The 14,834-nt window shown below is 37.2% G+C and overlaps 1 protein-coding gene across 7 annotated transcripts in view; it reads left to right on the top strand.

Moving 5' to 3' along the window:
- Window positions 1–4,844: 4,844 nt before the first annotated feature.
- The window catches only part of PEX5L (peroxisomal biogenesis factor 5 like), a 320,427-nt gene continuing 310,437 nt past the window's right edge, over window positions 4,845–14,834 (top strand). For all 7 annotated transcript variants that reach the window (XM_035710233.2, XM_035710230.2, XM_035710239.2 and 4 more), the window contains exon 1: window positions 4,845–5,020. In XM_035710233.2, the coding sequence (XP_035566126.1) occupies window positions 5,018–5,020 (3 nt within the window). In that variant the 5' untranslated portion in view covers window positions 4,845–5,017. The remainder of the gene's footprint in view (window positions 5,021–14,834) is intronic.

Below are 14,834 nucleotides of genomic sequence, written 5' to 3'. Positions count from 1 at the left end.
GGACCAGGGAAGTTTCTTACCACTTCTATCCAAGATCATGGGCTTTCTTTTTTTTAGCTTTTACCATTTTCCCAGCTGCAGCAAATCTTTATCTATGCCCTAGTGGCAGCAAGATTTGCTTCCCTTCCCTGAAAAGCTCAAGGCTTTTGTTCTCTAGGTACATAGGACCTAAACAGTTTGTGTCTTTCCCACAAGGGAAAGGGAGGGCATTCTTTCTCTTAGGTCTTCACCGCCAACAGAGGTATTCTTTGGTTCCTTACTCAATATTTTTCATAAGTATCCCCACAGAGACATATTAGAAGATCCTGTGAGTTGGTACAAATATCCCCTTGTATCTGTGATCTCCAGGAGTTTTATATTCTCACACAAGCCCACACTGGGTCATTAGCAATACACTAAAAATCTTAGCTACGTTCTTCTTGCCTGCTTGAATGGTTCCTGGCATATCTTCCTCCTGTGCCCTGCCAAAGGAGAACCAGTGCCTCATTTCATTAGAGGCACCAGTTGTTCCTTAGGTTTCAGGCTGCTGGCTTGACCTAAAATGGTTTTCTAACCAGTTCAGAAGTTAGAATTTTATGGTTTATTTGTCTTTTCTTTGTGGTGGTTAATGTTGTTGTTGTTATTATTATAGTGGAAACAGTACTCTAGTTTTCTACGCCCAGGCAGAAGCAGAATATTTTCCTACTCTTCACTGTGGTTCTTTTGTTTTAATATTTTCTTGCTGTTGCCCTTATAATATCTTCCTTGATATTTGTACTATTTCCTTTCTTTTTTTAGTTTTATGTTTTAATAGATATCTTGTTTGATTCTTTTAGTGTACTTGTTCTTAATAGAGGTGTACTACCTTTAGGGAGGGCATTTTGAAAATTTGTTAAGATAGTTTTGTTTGTCCCAATGATTCAAAGGGACTAATGCTCTTTAATAGGTAGATAATATATACTCAATGCTAGATATCCTGCATCATGAAGGAAAGTTCCACATATTGAAGAATTTTCTCATGCCACACAATTTTAAACATCCCATTGGACATGTAAGTAAAAATAATAGCAATTTTAGAACCTATATTTATTTCATACAGAAACACAATTTTTTTTAAATGTTTATTTATTTATGATAGTCACAGAGAGAGAAAGAGAGAGAGGCAGAGACACAGGCAGAGGGAGAAGCAGGCTCCATGCACGGGAAGCCCGATGTGGGATTCGATCCCGGGTCTCCAGGATAGCGCCCTGGGCCAAAGGCAGGCACCAAACCCCTGCGCCACCCAGGGATCCCAGAAACACAATTTTAAAAATAACTTGTAGTAAAATAATTACTGAATTTCATAGAATACAACTACTTTTTTTCGTACTTGATCAAAATTCTGGTCACTATTTTGGAAATAACTTCTCTAGCGGCAGTGTTGCTTATAAAGTTTAAGCTACCAATGCAACATACCTGTCAGTCTACCTTTCTAGCTTTGACACTCAGTTATTCTATGGAAAGTTATGGACATCTAACTACTTTATTTATGTCTTCTAGTATTGTCATTCATGAGCATTTGTATATTGGAATAATTATTTGTTTTGTAAGCAACTGAGATTGTGGGATTGTTTTATACACAATATAACCCAGCAAAGCTAACACATACAACTTAATTCCCTAGTGTAATTTGTTTCTTAGAGGAAAGTTGTGAGTCAAGTCTCTATTAGTCCTGTTCCACTTATATTCTAATAGTACACTGTTGTTCATTCCTCATTTCCAGAACTGCTATAGGTATAACTTTGGTTTTTTAGTATTGACTGGATTGTTCCCACAGGAATGTATAGGGTGGGATATCTTATGCTACCTTTCCCACTTAATACAGAAAGTTTCCACATTCAATGGTAATAGTTACCTTGTTTCACAGTAATTCAATCCCAAATTCCTCTGTAAAAAATTCAAGACAAAGAGAAGGAAGGTAATAGAAAACTAAAATTTCCATTTCCCATTAACATAGGAAGGATAGAGATGGAAACAGGAGATAAAGAAAGACCCCTGTAAAGACAAAATTGGTACTTTATGAGGCTTCCCTAGTTTATTCATCATAAACCCATTTTTTAAATGTAGCTTGTTACTGAAAATAAAGCCCCATTCAGAGAAGCTGAAAGAAATTCACACGCTCTGGGGAGCCAGATGGTCTTTTATTCATAAAACTCTATCACTTCAGGATATTATAAAAGTTTTAAATAAATGAAGGCCATAAAATATACTGAATTTCAACCTGAAAGAAGATATTTTTTAAATGTCATTACATTAACTACTGTGCATAAGAGTCTATGAATATGGATAAGTTCTTTTGACTTTAAGCTGCTAGAAAGAGAATATTCGTTGTTTTTCTTGTTTAGAGTATTTTTATTTCTCTTTAGTGGCAAGGCAAAGGACAGGTAACTGTAATAGGTCAACTACAATTATGAAATAAAAGAATAAAAGTGATGGGTGAATTATTATTTTTAGGTATTTAACATCTTTTAGACATTTGTGTATGACATTTGACATGGTAATGGAATTCGCAGACTGTCTTAAAAGAAAAAAAGTGAAGTGAAAACTATAAGTAAGAAAGTAGAGAATGAGGGGTGGGGGAAAGGGAGGAAGGAAGGAGAGAAAAGAGAGGGTAAGAAAGAAAGGAGGGACACCTGGGTGACTCAGTGGCTGAGCATCTGCTTTTTTTTTTTTTTTTTTTATTCATCAGAGAGAGAGAAAGAGAGAGAGAGAGGCAGAGACACAGGCAGAGGGAGAAACAGGATCCAGGCAGGAAGCCCGACGTGGGACTCCATCCCAGGTCTCCAGGATCACACCCTGGGCTGAAGGCGGCGCTAAACCACTGAGCCACCCGGGCTGCCCTGAGCATCTGCTTTTGGCTTGGGTTGTGATTCCAGGTCCTGGGATTGAGTCCCACCCACACCAGGATCTCTGAAGGGAGCCTGTTTCTCCCTCTGCGTATATCTCTGCCTCTGTGTGTGTGTGTGTGTGTGTGTGTGTCTCATGAATAAATAAATAAAATCTTTAAAAAAAAAAAGAAGGAAAGAGAAGGGGAGGAAAAAGAGGAAAGGAGGTGGAAGGAGTAGTCAAGAAAAGTAAATAAGAAAGCAGGGCAGTTATTTGCCAAACAAGCTTATCCAAAGTCTCATGATAATTCCCATTATAAAGAGGTTGCTCCACAATGACCATAATAACCAAACTATGGAAAGAGCCCAGATGTCCATTGACAGATGAATGGATAAAGAAGATGTGGTCTATATTTACAATGGAATATTACTCAGCCATCAGAATACTTACCATTTAAATTGACGTGGATAGACCTGGAAGGAATTATGCTGAGGGAATAAGTCAATCAGAGAAACAATTATCATATGGTTTCACTCATATCAAGAATATAAGAAACAGCACAGAGGATCATAGGGGAAGGGAGGTAAAACTGAATGGGAAGTCATCAGAGAGAGAAAAAAAACCATGAAATGCTCTTAACTACAAATACAAACTAAGGGAGGAGAGGTGGATAGGAGGTTGACGTAATGGACATGAAGGAGGACATGTGATGTGATGAGCACTGGGTGTTATAGGCAACTGTTAAATTATTGAACTCTTCATCTGAAACTAATGATGTACTATATGTTGGCTAATTGAACTTAAATTTAAAAAAATGGGACACCTGGGTGGCTCAGTGATCGAGTGTCTGCATTTAGCTCAGGATGTGAACCCAGGGTCCTGGGATTGAGTCCCACATCAGGGTCTCCATAGGGAGCCTGCTTCTCCCTCTGCCTTTGTCTCTGCTTCTCTCTGTCTCTCATGAATAAATAAAATCTTTAAAAAAGTAAAAATAAATTAAAAAATAGGTTGCTCCAAAAGTATCTGAATGTTATTTTATTAAATGTTACTGTTACTTTTATAAATAATGCTAGTGTAAAAGAGAAGTCAGAACTCTTATGTAGTGATTAAAATGGCTTAAATAGAAACAGTATAAATTGAAAATGTATGCTACAATGCGTGACAATCATAACGTACAATCATCATGTGATGAAATCTTGGCTCTGAGTACCTTGAATTTTAAATTTTAATATGTATATTCATAGTTATACATAAAAGTTTATTTTGAATTTAATCATTGGTAAATCATGTCTTTTGTATTTTATTCTGTGCAAAGACTCAATTCTTAACTCAAGGAATACTGGAGTGTTTTCAATTAGATTCAAAATATAAAGGCATGATGTAAAGGCCTTTGGATGGAGATTGTTTGGAAAAAATGACAATGTACCTTCTTAGGCCATTTTCTCTGTTTAACTTCTGTCCCTCCAGCATCAGTCTCCCTAGCCTTCTTGCTTTTCTACACTTTGAGATCCAACTATTGGTCAGCACAATATGGGGGAAAGATCCAACTATTGGTCAGCACAATATGGGGGAAAGATAATTTGTCTTTTTAGATCATAGCTCTTCAGCATGAGTATAAATGCACTCAAGGAACTGAGATTAAAAAACCACACTTTTAGAAGCCTTATCTCCACATGAGTCTGATAGAGATTGTGAGATCCTAGATCTTGAGCCTGAGCCTAATGCCATAATAGAATGAGACTTTTTTTGGGTCATGGGAAGAGTTAGTGTATTTTGCATGTGGAGGAAACAAATAATTTATGACAATAGTGCAGACTGTGATAAAGATAAAGGTAAATTATTTGATATTCCTAACCATTGAGAGGCAGAAGGTTGGAGAGTACAGGGGTATCTTTAGCTACTTCCTTTGAATCTGGGCTGAACTGTGACTGCTTTGACCAATAGAATGTAGTGGAACTGATGCTATGTCACTTCCAGGAATAGCCTTTATGACACCTAAAACTTTCTTCTTCCTTTTTTGGGGATTCCTGGGCTACTCTGCAAGAGATCTGAGAACTCTGAAGGGACTGTGGTGTGAGGAAGTCCACACTAGCCATATGGACAGGCTGTGTCAAGAGTGAAAGAGAGATGCCTGGCCAACCCTCAGTAATTGAGTTCTTTGCTCCACAGAATCATGGTATATAATATTTTTAATTTGTTGATTAAAGCCATTAAATTTAGGGGTAGTTTGTTTTATAATAATAGATATTTGGTGAACCCTAGGTGAAAGCACCTTTTTTGCTTCTATGTTCTTCTGCCTTCTCCCTGCCTGGAATTTTGACACAAGACTTACAGATCTAAGAAAGCTTTGGAGATTATGAGACAAAAAACAAGCGAATACAAGCCTACCTATTAAAGATAGAAAGAGTTGGGTCCTTGTTTACACCCTTGGGCCACCCATACCAGTCAGCTCTAGACTGGCTCTCCTGGAGACAAATAAAGTCCTATCTGCGTAAGCCAATGTTATTTTGATGTTCTGTTACTTGCCACTGAATATATTCAAAGTTGATACAACTATCAACAAATATCTGTTGATTGGTTGACTGAATCCCTTGTTTCCCAGCCTTATCTTTTCTAAAAGTTTACCTACAACAAGATAGTCTCTTTGGGATTTATGGTTCATACCTAATGAGCACACTTGGTGCTTCTCTCAGAGATGCTCAACTGTGGTCAGTCTCCACCCATTATGTTTTTTTCAGCCTTTGTTAGAAAAGTGGAAGGGTTTTATTGTTGTTGCTGCTGTTGTTGCTAAGCAACCCTGAATCTTCAGTCTTAAGTGTGCGACTCTAAGTGTTGGGATCATTCTACATTAAAATGCCTTCTATTTTTGCCTTAATTTTAAGTTAAAATGAGATCCCTCTGAATGAGGCAGTCATTTAGCAAGTCAGAAATTCCTGTTGCCCCTAATCTCTGGCTTTTAAGCTCTTCTATTCAGTATGTTTTTTCTCTGCAAAGTATGAAAAAGAAATCATAGAGAACAAAATAAAGACCCATGATCATTTCTCCTAATTTTCAGACACTGATGTCTGTGATAAAGTATTTAGGGAAAAAAATGGCAATCACATCAGTCATACCAGAGAACACCTCAGGACTGACTTACTAAAATATGTCCCCTTCCCTACATTCAAATCCTAGGTGGGGGATGTTAGCCGAAAGAACTGTAAAAAATGTTGTGGTTTCTTTTGCCTAAAATTTAATCTCTTGTGGCATGAAGGAAGAAGGGGTTTTGAAGTGTGAGGGCAGGTAGAGCTGGCCAAGGATAGTATCAAACTTCTGGCTTTGTTTTTTAGTAGGTTTTTAGTAGATTGTATAATCCTGAGAAAGTCCTTTCAAATTCAGTTTCATCTTCTTCAGTGTCCATGATCAGGTGTCAGCATACTTGTTGAGTTGAATGAGGTAGTATGTATATAAATATATATATTTGTATTTGTATGTATACAAACATATATATATATATATATGTAATAACTAGATGAGAGAGAGAGAGAGAGAGAGAGACTCTAGAACCTGGCACATAGAGAAGAAATGATAATTGCTGACTCTGCTATAAAAGGAAGTGATGGAATTAAAACTTAGCCCTCATGGTTGCACTTTTTAAAAATGAGTTTGAGGAATTATCATAAATGAATTATTTGGTGCTTTAAAAACCAGTGTTCTGCCTTTAAAAATAGGATAAGACAATTACAAACCAAAGAGAAATAATGCTAAAACACTAAGGTGCCTATATTTGCTTCAGTTTACATCTCAAGTCTTCTAAAAGGAAGTATTGGAAGAAGTAAAACTATCTCTTTGGAAATATTGTAACAGGCAAAAGCTAAGAGTTGCCAAAAGTGGAGTTGAAAATAAATTAACTAAGTGGTAAAATGAAATAAAGCAGCAAACCAAAAATTATGTATGGTATTTCAACAAATAAAACATAAAGAATATCTAGTGAATCCTGATGGCTAAAGCGATTTAGAAACCATTGTGACTTCTTCAGTTTCTCTATTATATAGTCTCTGAATATGTGTACTATTTTATGAAAAGTAGCACATTGAGACACCTGGATGGCTCAGCAAGTGACTGTCTGCCTTCAGCTCAGGGCAAGATCTCAGGGCCCGGGGATGGAGTCTCCCATCAGGCTCCCTTTGAGGACCCTGTTTCTCCCTCTCATATTTGTGTCTCTACCTCTCTCTCTGTGTCTCTCATGAATAAATAAATAAATAAATAAAGTCTTTAAAAAAATAAAAAAGAAAAGTAGCACATCCTCTTGAACTGTACTTTTCCATGGAGTAAAGTCAACTGTAAATCATATATTTAGTAATATACTGCAGGAGACCCTCTAATAAGACTTTTTGTTCTACAACTTAATATTTATTTGGACCTGTTCATCCATATGATAAGCTAAAGATTTTCTATTTATTTCAGAGAAAATTCTACTTAGTTCACAGAAATTACCTTAACAAAGATAGCCTACTTCTGTTAAATGATCTCGTAAGACCTAATGATTTGCTTTAGAACCCAAGTCTACATCACAGATTCACAGTTGGAACATTTGCCTCTCATAATGACAAGTTCTGGTTATGTATGCCTTTTAGGAAAAGGAGACTTGAGGGGTGGAGAGAAGAGGAAATTTAATTTCTCATGTTTTCCAAGAGTAGAAAAATGAGCAACAAATAAGACACTTTCAAGATAATTATCTTTTTTCATTAAAGTGACTTTTTGAGAGATTATCTTTACAAATAACTGTTGGCAAAAAGCACAATAATATGCACATTTAGACATGAAGTGTATAAAATTCCTTTTGAAAGAAAGTTTTTTATATGAAAAGCCAGGGGGAAATGTACTTAAAATATGAGCGTTTACTGATTGATTCCTCCTTATTTTGCTGGGTTGAAAGGCTTTATGTAGTTACATTATTCAAATAAGTGATTTTTTTGTAATGGTATATCAGTTTAAATAAACAGGCTTCAAGAGAAGTCTTTTAGTGGAACAAGAACATCTTTGTGCCAGCGCCATTTGAAATCATTACAGTACACAATTACAGGAACTCAAAAATAACAAAACACCCTATAGCAACTCAATGAAAAAAACACCATAAAAATTAAACCACTACTTTTGGATACCTCATTTACATAACAGTTAAGGGAAAGAGAGCTAGCTTTTGCTCCTTTATAGAGATCTTCAAGCCTTCGAATGTCACTTAGAGAATAAAAAAGAAAATTTAAAAACAGAAAAAAGTAAACCCTTGTATTGAACAAATGTTCAGTCTGTTGTAGGTGAAGCTGAAAAATGAAACCATCCTCGATCTACCATTTAATGGCAGGTACAGTTTGCTCTTGCTTCGCCTGGGTAAGAGCAAGGGTAGCAAACAATTATTTACAGTTTTCTGTTTCCTGATCCTATCAAATCTCTAATTAAGAACAACAACAACAAAACAAATAATAAAGACTTCCTGGAGTGAAATTTTTCAAACCTTCAAACTATAGCTTAGCCTCAGCCTTTCCCATCTGCCAGGAATCTTTAAGGGTCAGCTATGGTGGGAGAGTGGAGATTTGGCCCCTGTCTCCTGAGCCACCCTTCGGCAATTGTCTTTCCGGGCCTGTGCTCCTTTCCAACTAAGCGTCAGCAACTCTTGCACCATGGATAACGGGCTGTTATCATGGGATGAACTGCTGTTATTGTCGCTCTAACTCAGTTTTAAAAAGTGTTTCAGGGCAGCGCCGGTGGCTCATCGGTTTAGCGCCGCCTTCAGCCCAGGGCCTGATCCTGGAGACCCAGGATCGAGTCCCACGTCGGGCTCCCTGCGTGGAGCCTGCTTCTCCCTCTGCCTGTGTCTGTGCCGCTCGCTTGCTCTGTCTCTCTCATAAATAAATAAATAAATAAATAAATAAATAAATAAATAAATAAATAAATCTTTTTCTTAAAAAAAGTGTTTCAAATGAGACTATGCCTAAGACTCACTCCCAATCAACTAACTCAGGATCTCTAGGGAGGGCTGTCAGCATGGCTAGGTTCTTAAAACTGCTCAGGTGTTTCCAGTGTGTACCCCGCATTGTTGAAGGACCACCTACAAGAACTAAATAGAGGGTTCACCAGAGTGTGCATGTGACAGGTGAATTTTGAAATTACAGGCCTGGTACAAGAATCCCAGATGTGCTTGGCACTTAGGATTTGGATTTAGGATTTGGTCCTTTTTGAAATCTGTTCACCAGTGCTTTGTGCAATATGTCCCTCTGCCCCCTTTATTCCATTTAATAGTACTGTTTTTCAGGGTGTAATTTTTGTCCAGAATAATCACTCAACAATGAAGACATACACACATGATCCTCATGGACAATAATTTTTTAAAAATAATACAGCTTGCATTCATATTCGAGAAGAGAGATGGTTTTCCTGAATTTGACAAAATCTGTGGAAGTTGTTCTACAAAAGGAGAGATCAGTATACATTATTATGCAGAGTTGCACAAATACCTTAAAAAAAAAAAAAAAAAAGGAATGAGGCACATTGTAGAGTCCTGCCAAACAACAGAATCATCCTGATGGCAACTCTGAATCACACACAAATAGAAGCTTTAAAAGTGAAGGGTTTTGTTTCATTCGGATGAGCCATACCCCCTCCAATCTCTGTAGGTAGTAAAAGAATGTTAACTATTTTAATTTCTTCTGTCCATAACCCTTCAGGACTAGAGGTGAACTGGATACTGCAATGCAAATTACTTTCTTTCTTTCTTTCTTTCTTTCTTTCTTTCTTTCTTTCTTTCTTTCTTTCTTCTTTCTTTCTTCTTTTTCACATTATTACTTTCTAATACAGATTATGGAAATCAATCTCAAATATCCACAAAATAGTAGAATACAAAGGGTGAAAAGAGGCAGCTTCTGACTATGTTCAGATCATAATCTGTTAGAGGCACCCTTTGCATTCATCAGGCCTTTGAGGAGGAAGTCAGCTACAGTACCTTTTGTTTGTTTGTTTGTTTGTTTTTTAAAGATTTTATTTATTCATGAGAGACACACAGAGAGGCAGATAGGCAGCGGGAGAAGCAGGCTCCATGTGGGGAGCCTGATATGGGACTGGACCCCAGGACCCCCAGGATCATGACTTGAGCCAAAGGCAGACACTCAACCATTGAGTCACCCAGGTTCCCCAGCTGTAGTACCTTTAACAAAAGAATCCACATGATATAATGAAGTGGGCTAATTTGCATAAGGCTTTTGAAGAGTTCATTTACAGTAACTGGCTAAAATTAACACAACTCTCGAAAGTTCACCTATTGCTTAAATGAACAAGTAAGATTGCTCATAGCAATAAATTGTACAAGATTTGTGGCTCTTCCAAACCTCACAACTAAATGTTTCTTCTCTAACAGATTTTTTTTAACTATGTAGTTAAATAGTTGAATACACAGAACTACTTCTTCCTTTGACTATGGAGAAAATAGAAACTGTGATCATGATAACAAAAAACAAGATGAATAGAAATTATATAAAACATTTACCACAATTATCTAGTCTCTATCTCTTCATTCATTGTACTTTCATGGTTCCTAGAATGTTCATATTTGTTATCTTTCCCTTCTTTATCTTACTACAAAGGACAATAAACAGCACAGTTCTGGAGTTTCAAAGAGTTCTTTTTTGTCAACAAGATTATTTGCTCTAAGGGTTTCTCATCAAATGCCATTATGATCTATAAGTCATTTAATTTTAACTGAGACTAATTTCAGTTTTGAGGCTTATGATTTTGACTCCAAAACAGATTATTGAATAGCAGCTAAGTAAAACAATGTATATAGAGTGACTGATGGCAAACATGAAATATTCCTCAGGAGGAAATTTAAAAATGTCTCCTGGGCAAGTATCTTTTGGACAATTTTGGTATTATTTTATAACAAAATAAGCAAAACAAAGTTAAACAAAAGAAATTCTCAGAGCTTTCCTTTTTTTTTTCTTTTATTTTTTTTAATTTATTTTTTATTGGTGTTCAATTTACTAGCATACAGAATAACCCCCAGTGCCCGTCACCCATTCACTCCCACCCCCCGCCCTTCTCCCCTTCTACCACCCCTAGTTCGTTTCCCAGAGTTAGCAGTCTTTACGTTCTGTCTCCCTTTCTGATATTTCCCACACATTTCTTCTCCCTTTCCATATATTCCCTTTCACTATTATTTATATTCCCCAAATGAATGAGAACATATAATATTTGTCCTTCTCCGACTGACTTACTTCACTCAGCATAATACCCTCCAGTTCCATCCACGTTGAAACAAATGGTGGGTATTTGTCATTTCTAATAGCTGAGTAATATTCCATTGTATACATAGACCACATCTTCTTTATCCATTCATCTTTCGATGGACACCGAGGCTCCTTCCACAGTTTGGCTATTGTGGACATTGCTGCTATAAACATCGGGGTGCAGGTGTCCTGGCGTTTCATTGCATCTGTATCTTTGGGGTAAATCCCCAACAGTGCAATTGCTGGGTCGTAGGGCAGGTCTATTTTTAACTCTTTGAGGAACCTCCACACAGTTTTCCAGAGTGGCTGCACCAGTTCACATTCCCACCAACAATGTAAAAGGGTTCCCTTTTCTCCGCATCCTCTCCAACATTTGTTGTTTCCTGCCTTGTTAATTTGCCCCATTCTCGCTGGTGTGAGGTGGTATCTCATTGTGGTTTTGATTTGTATTTCCCTGATGGCAAGTGATACAGAGCATTTTCTCATGTGCGTGTTGGCCATGTCTATGTCTTCCTCTGTGAGATTTCTGTTCATGTCTTTTGCCCATTTCATGATTGGATTGTTTGTTTCTTTGGTGTTGAGTTTAATAAGTTCTTTATAGATCTTGGAAACTAGCCCTTTATCTGATATGTCATTTGCAAATATCTTCTCCCATTCTGTAGGTTGTCTTTGAGTTTTGTTGACTGTATCCTTTGCTGTGCAAAAGCTTCTTATCTTGATGAAGTCCCAATAGTTCATTTTTGCTTTTGTTTCTTTTGCCTTCGTGGATGTATCTTGCAAGAAGTTACTATGGCCGAGTTCAAAAAGGGTGTTGCCTGTGTTCTTGTCTAGGATTTTGATGGAATCTTGTCTCACATTTAGATCTTTCATCCATTTTGAGTTTATCTTTGTGTATGGTGAAAGAGAGTGGTCTAGTTTCATTCTTCTGCATGTGGTTGTCCAATTTTCCCAGCACCATTTATTGAAGAGACTGTCTTTCTTCCAATGGATAGTCTTTCCTCCTTTATCGAATATTAGTTGACCATAAAGTTCAGGGTCCACTTCTGGGTTCTCTATTCTGTTCCATTGATCTATGTGTCTGTTTTTGTGCCAGTACCACACTGTCTTGATGACCACAGCTTTGTAGTACAACCTGAAATCTGGCATTGTGATGCCCCCAGATATGGTTTTCTTTTTTAAAATTCCCCTGGCTATTCGGGGTCTTTTCTGATTCCACACAAATCTTAAAATAATTTGTTCTAACTCTCTGAAGAAAGTCCATGGTATTTTGATAGGGATTGCATTAAACGTGTATATTGCCCTGGGTAACATTGACATTTTCACAATATTAATTCTGCCAATCCATGAGCATGGAATATTTTTCCATCTCTTTGTGTCCTCCTCAATTTCTTTCAGAAGTGTTCTATAGTTTTGAGGGTATAGATCCTTTACATCTTTGGTTAGGTTTATTCCTAGGTATCTTATTCTTTTGGGTGCAATTGTAAATGGGATTGACTCCTTAATTTCTCTTTCTTCAGCCTCATTGTTAGTATATAGAAATGCCACTGATTTCTGGGCATTGATTTTGTATCCTGCAACGCTACCAAATTGCTGTATGAGTTCTAGCAATCTTGGGGTGGAGACTTTTGGGTTTACTATGTAGAGTATCATATCATCGGCGAAGAGGGAGAGTTTGACTTCTTCTTTGCCAATTTGAATGCCTTTAATGTCTTTTTGTTGTCTGATTGCTGAGGCTAGGACTTCCAGTACTATGTTGAACAGCAGTGGTGAGAGTGGACATCCCTGTCTTGTTCCTGATCTTAGGGGAAAGGCTCCCAGTGCTTCCCCATTGAGAATGATATTTGCTGTGGGCTTTTCATAGATGGCTTTTAAGATGTCAAGGAATGTTCCCTCTATCCCTACACTCTGAAGAGTTTTGATCAGGAATGGATGCTGTATTTTGTCAAATGCTTTCTCTACATCTAATGAGAGGATCATATGGTTCTTGGTTTTTCTCTTGCTGATATGATGAATCACATTGATTGTTTTACGGGTGTTGAACCAGCCTTGTGTCCCGGGGAAAAATCCTACTTGGTCATGGTGAATAATTATCTTAATGTACTGTTGGATCCTATTGGCTAGTATCTTGTTGAGAATTTTTGCATCCATGTTCATCAGGGATATCGGTCTGTAATTCTCCTTTTTGGTGGGGTCTTTGTCTGGTTTTGGAATTAAGGTGATGCTGGCCTCATAGAACGAATTTGGAAGTACTCCATCTCTTTCTATCTTTCCAAACAGCTTTAGGAGAATAGGTATGGTTTCTTCTTTAAACGTTTGATAAAATTCCCCTGGGTCTCAGAGCTTTCCATGTGGTTATGTGCACTATGAATCTTTGAGAGAAAAGGATAGTACACAGCCCTCCTCAACCTTACCTGATTAAAAATACCTATTTTTTTTTTCTTAGAGAATCTTCCTTGATTAGTTTACTGAATAGCAAACATAAAGAAATCATGGATTATATTGCTGTTCAAATGTGGTCCAATGACCAGCAGAATGGGCATGACCTTCCATATTAGAAAGGCTGAACTCAGGTACCACCCAGACCTACTGAACTAGCTAGCATCTGCAAGATTCCCAGGATGATGATACTTTGCATACCCAAGTTTGAGAACCCTTGAGTTAGAGGATCATTCTGGGTCCAGGCTGAAAAATACTGATGTTTAGTTAAGCATACTGCATAGTCATCTTTCTGCAATGTAAATAAAGGGGATCAGAATATGCCACCCTAAAATATACCACTTTAACATAAGATTATTTTTAGCTGAAAGCTAAAGAGTAGGGCATAGGGGATCCCCGTGTGGCTCAGTGGTTTAGTGCCTGCCTTTGGCCCAGAGTCCTGGGATCAAGTCCCATATCAGGCTCCCTGAATAGAGCCTGCTTCTCCCTCTGCCTGTCTCTCTCTCTCTCTCTCTCTCTCTCTCTGTGTCTCTCATGAATAAATAAAATCTTAAAAAAAAAAGAGTAAGGCATAAATTTTCCTTTGAAGAAAGTGTCCATCTCCCATACTAGATAGAGAAGAGACACTCTTTTATCATCTAAAATGAGGAGTTGACAGCAAGATGAGTTTGCATAAACAGACCTTACTAAAATAGCCCTTATTTTTCATTAGTTCCCCCATATATTTCTTAGTCATTTCCCCATAATTTATTGTCCCTTGATGCCCCAAACCCTATTGTTTTTGTTAAAAGGGAATATAACTATTTTTTACTATTTTTACCAACTATTATTTTTACTATTTTTAACTATTTGAGTTTTACTTCTCTGTGAACTCCTGTGCACATGAATATTAGCAAAAATTGTATGCTTTCTCTCCTATTAATCTGCCTATTGTTAGTTTAATTTGCATGCCCCCAGTTACTGTTGAACGTAAGAGAGTAGAAGAATTTTTCCTACCCAACATAAATAGGAATTGTTTTGCACAAACATATCCCAAGCACCCAAAACAGTATCTGTGGAACATCACAGGTATTCAAGAAATGTCTGTAGATGTAATGGCTTATTATTCTATCCACTTGATTAATTATGCATTATATGCTCCTCATAGTATTAATATTAATTAATATTAATGGAACATTATCTAGATTTGATGCCTCAAGGAGTTGGACATAGATTTAAGAAGATATGGTAGTCTTTCCAGGAGGCATCACTACAGAATAACTTTCAGCCTCCCAGAAAGACAAATTTATTGCATAA

Source organism: Canis lupus, chromosome 34 (genome assembly GCF_003254725.2).
Source record: "Canis lupus dingo isolate Sandy chromosome 34, ASM325472v2, whole genome shotgun sequence".
NCBI classification, from domain to species: Eukaryota; Metazoa; Chordata; class Mammalia; order Carnivora; family Canidae; genus Canis; species Canis lupus.
Note: the sequence above shows the minus strand (reverse complement) of the source record. Positions and strands in the feature narration are given on the sequence as shown.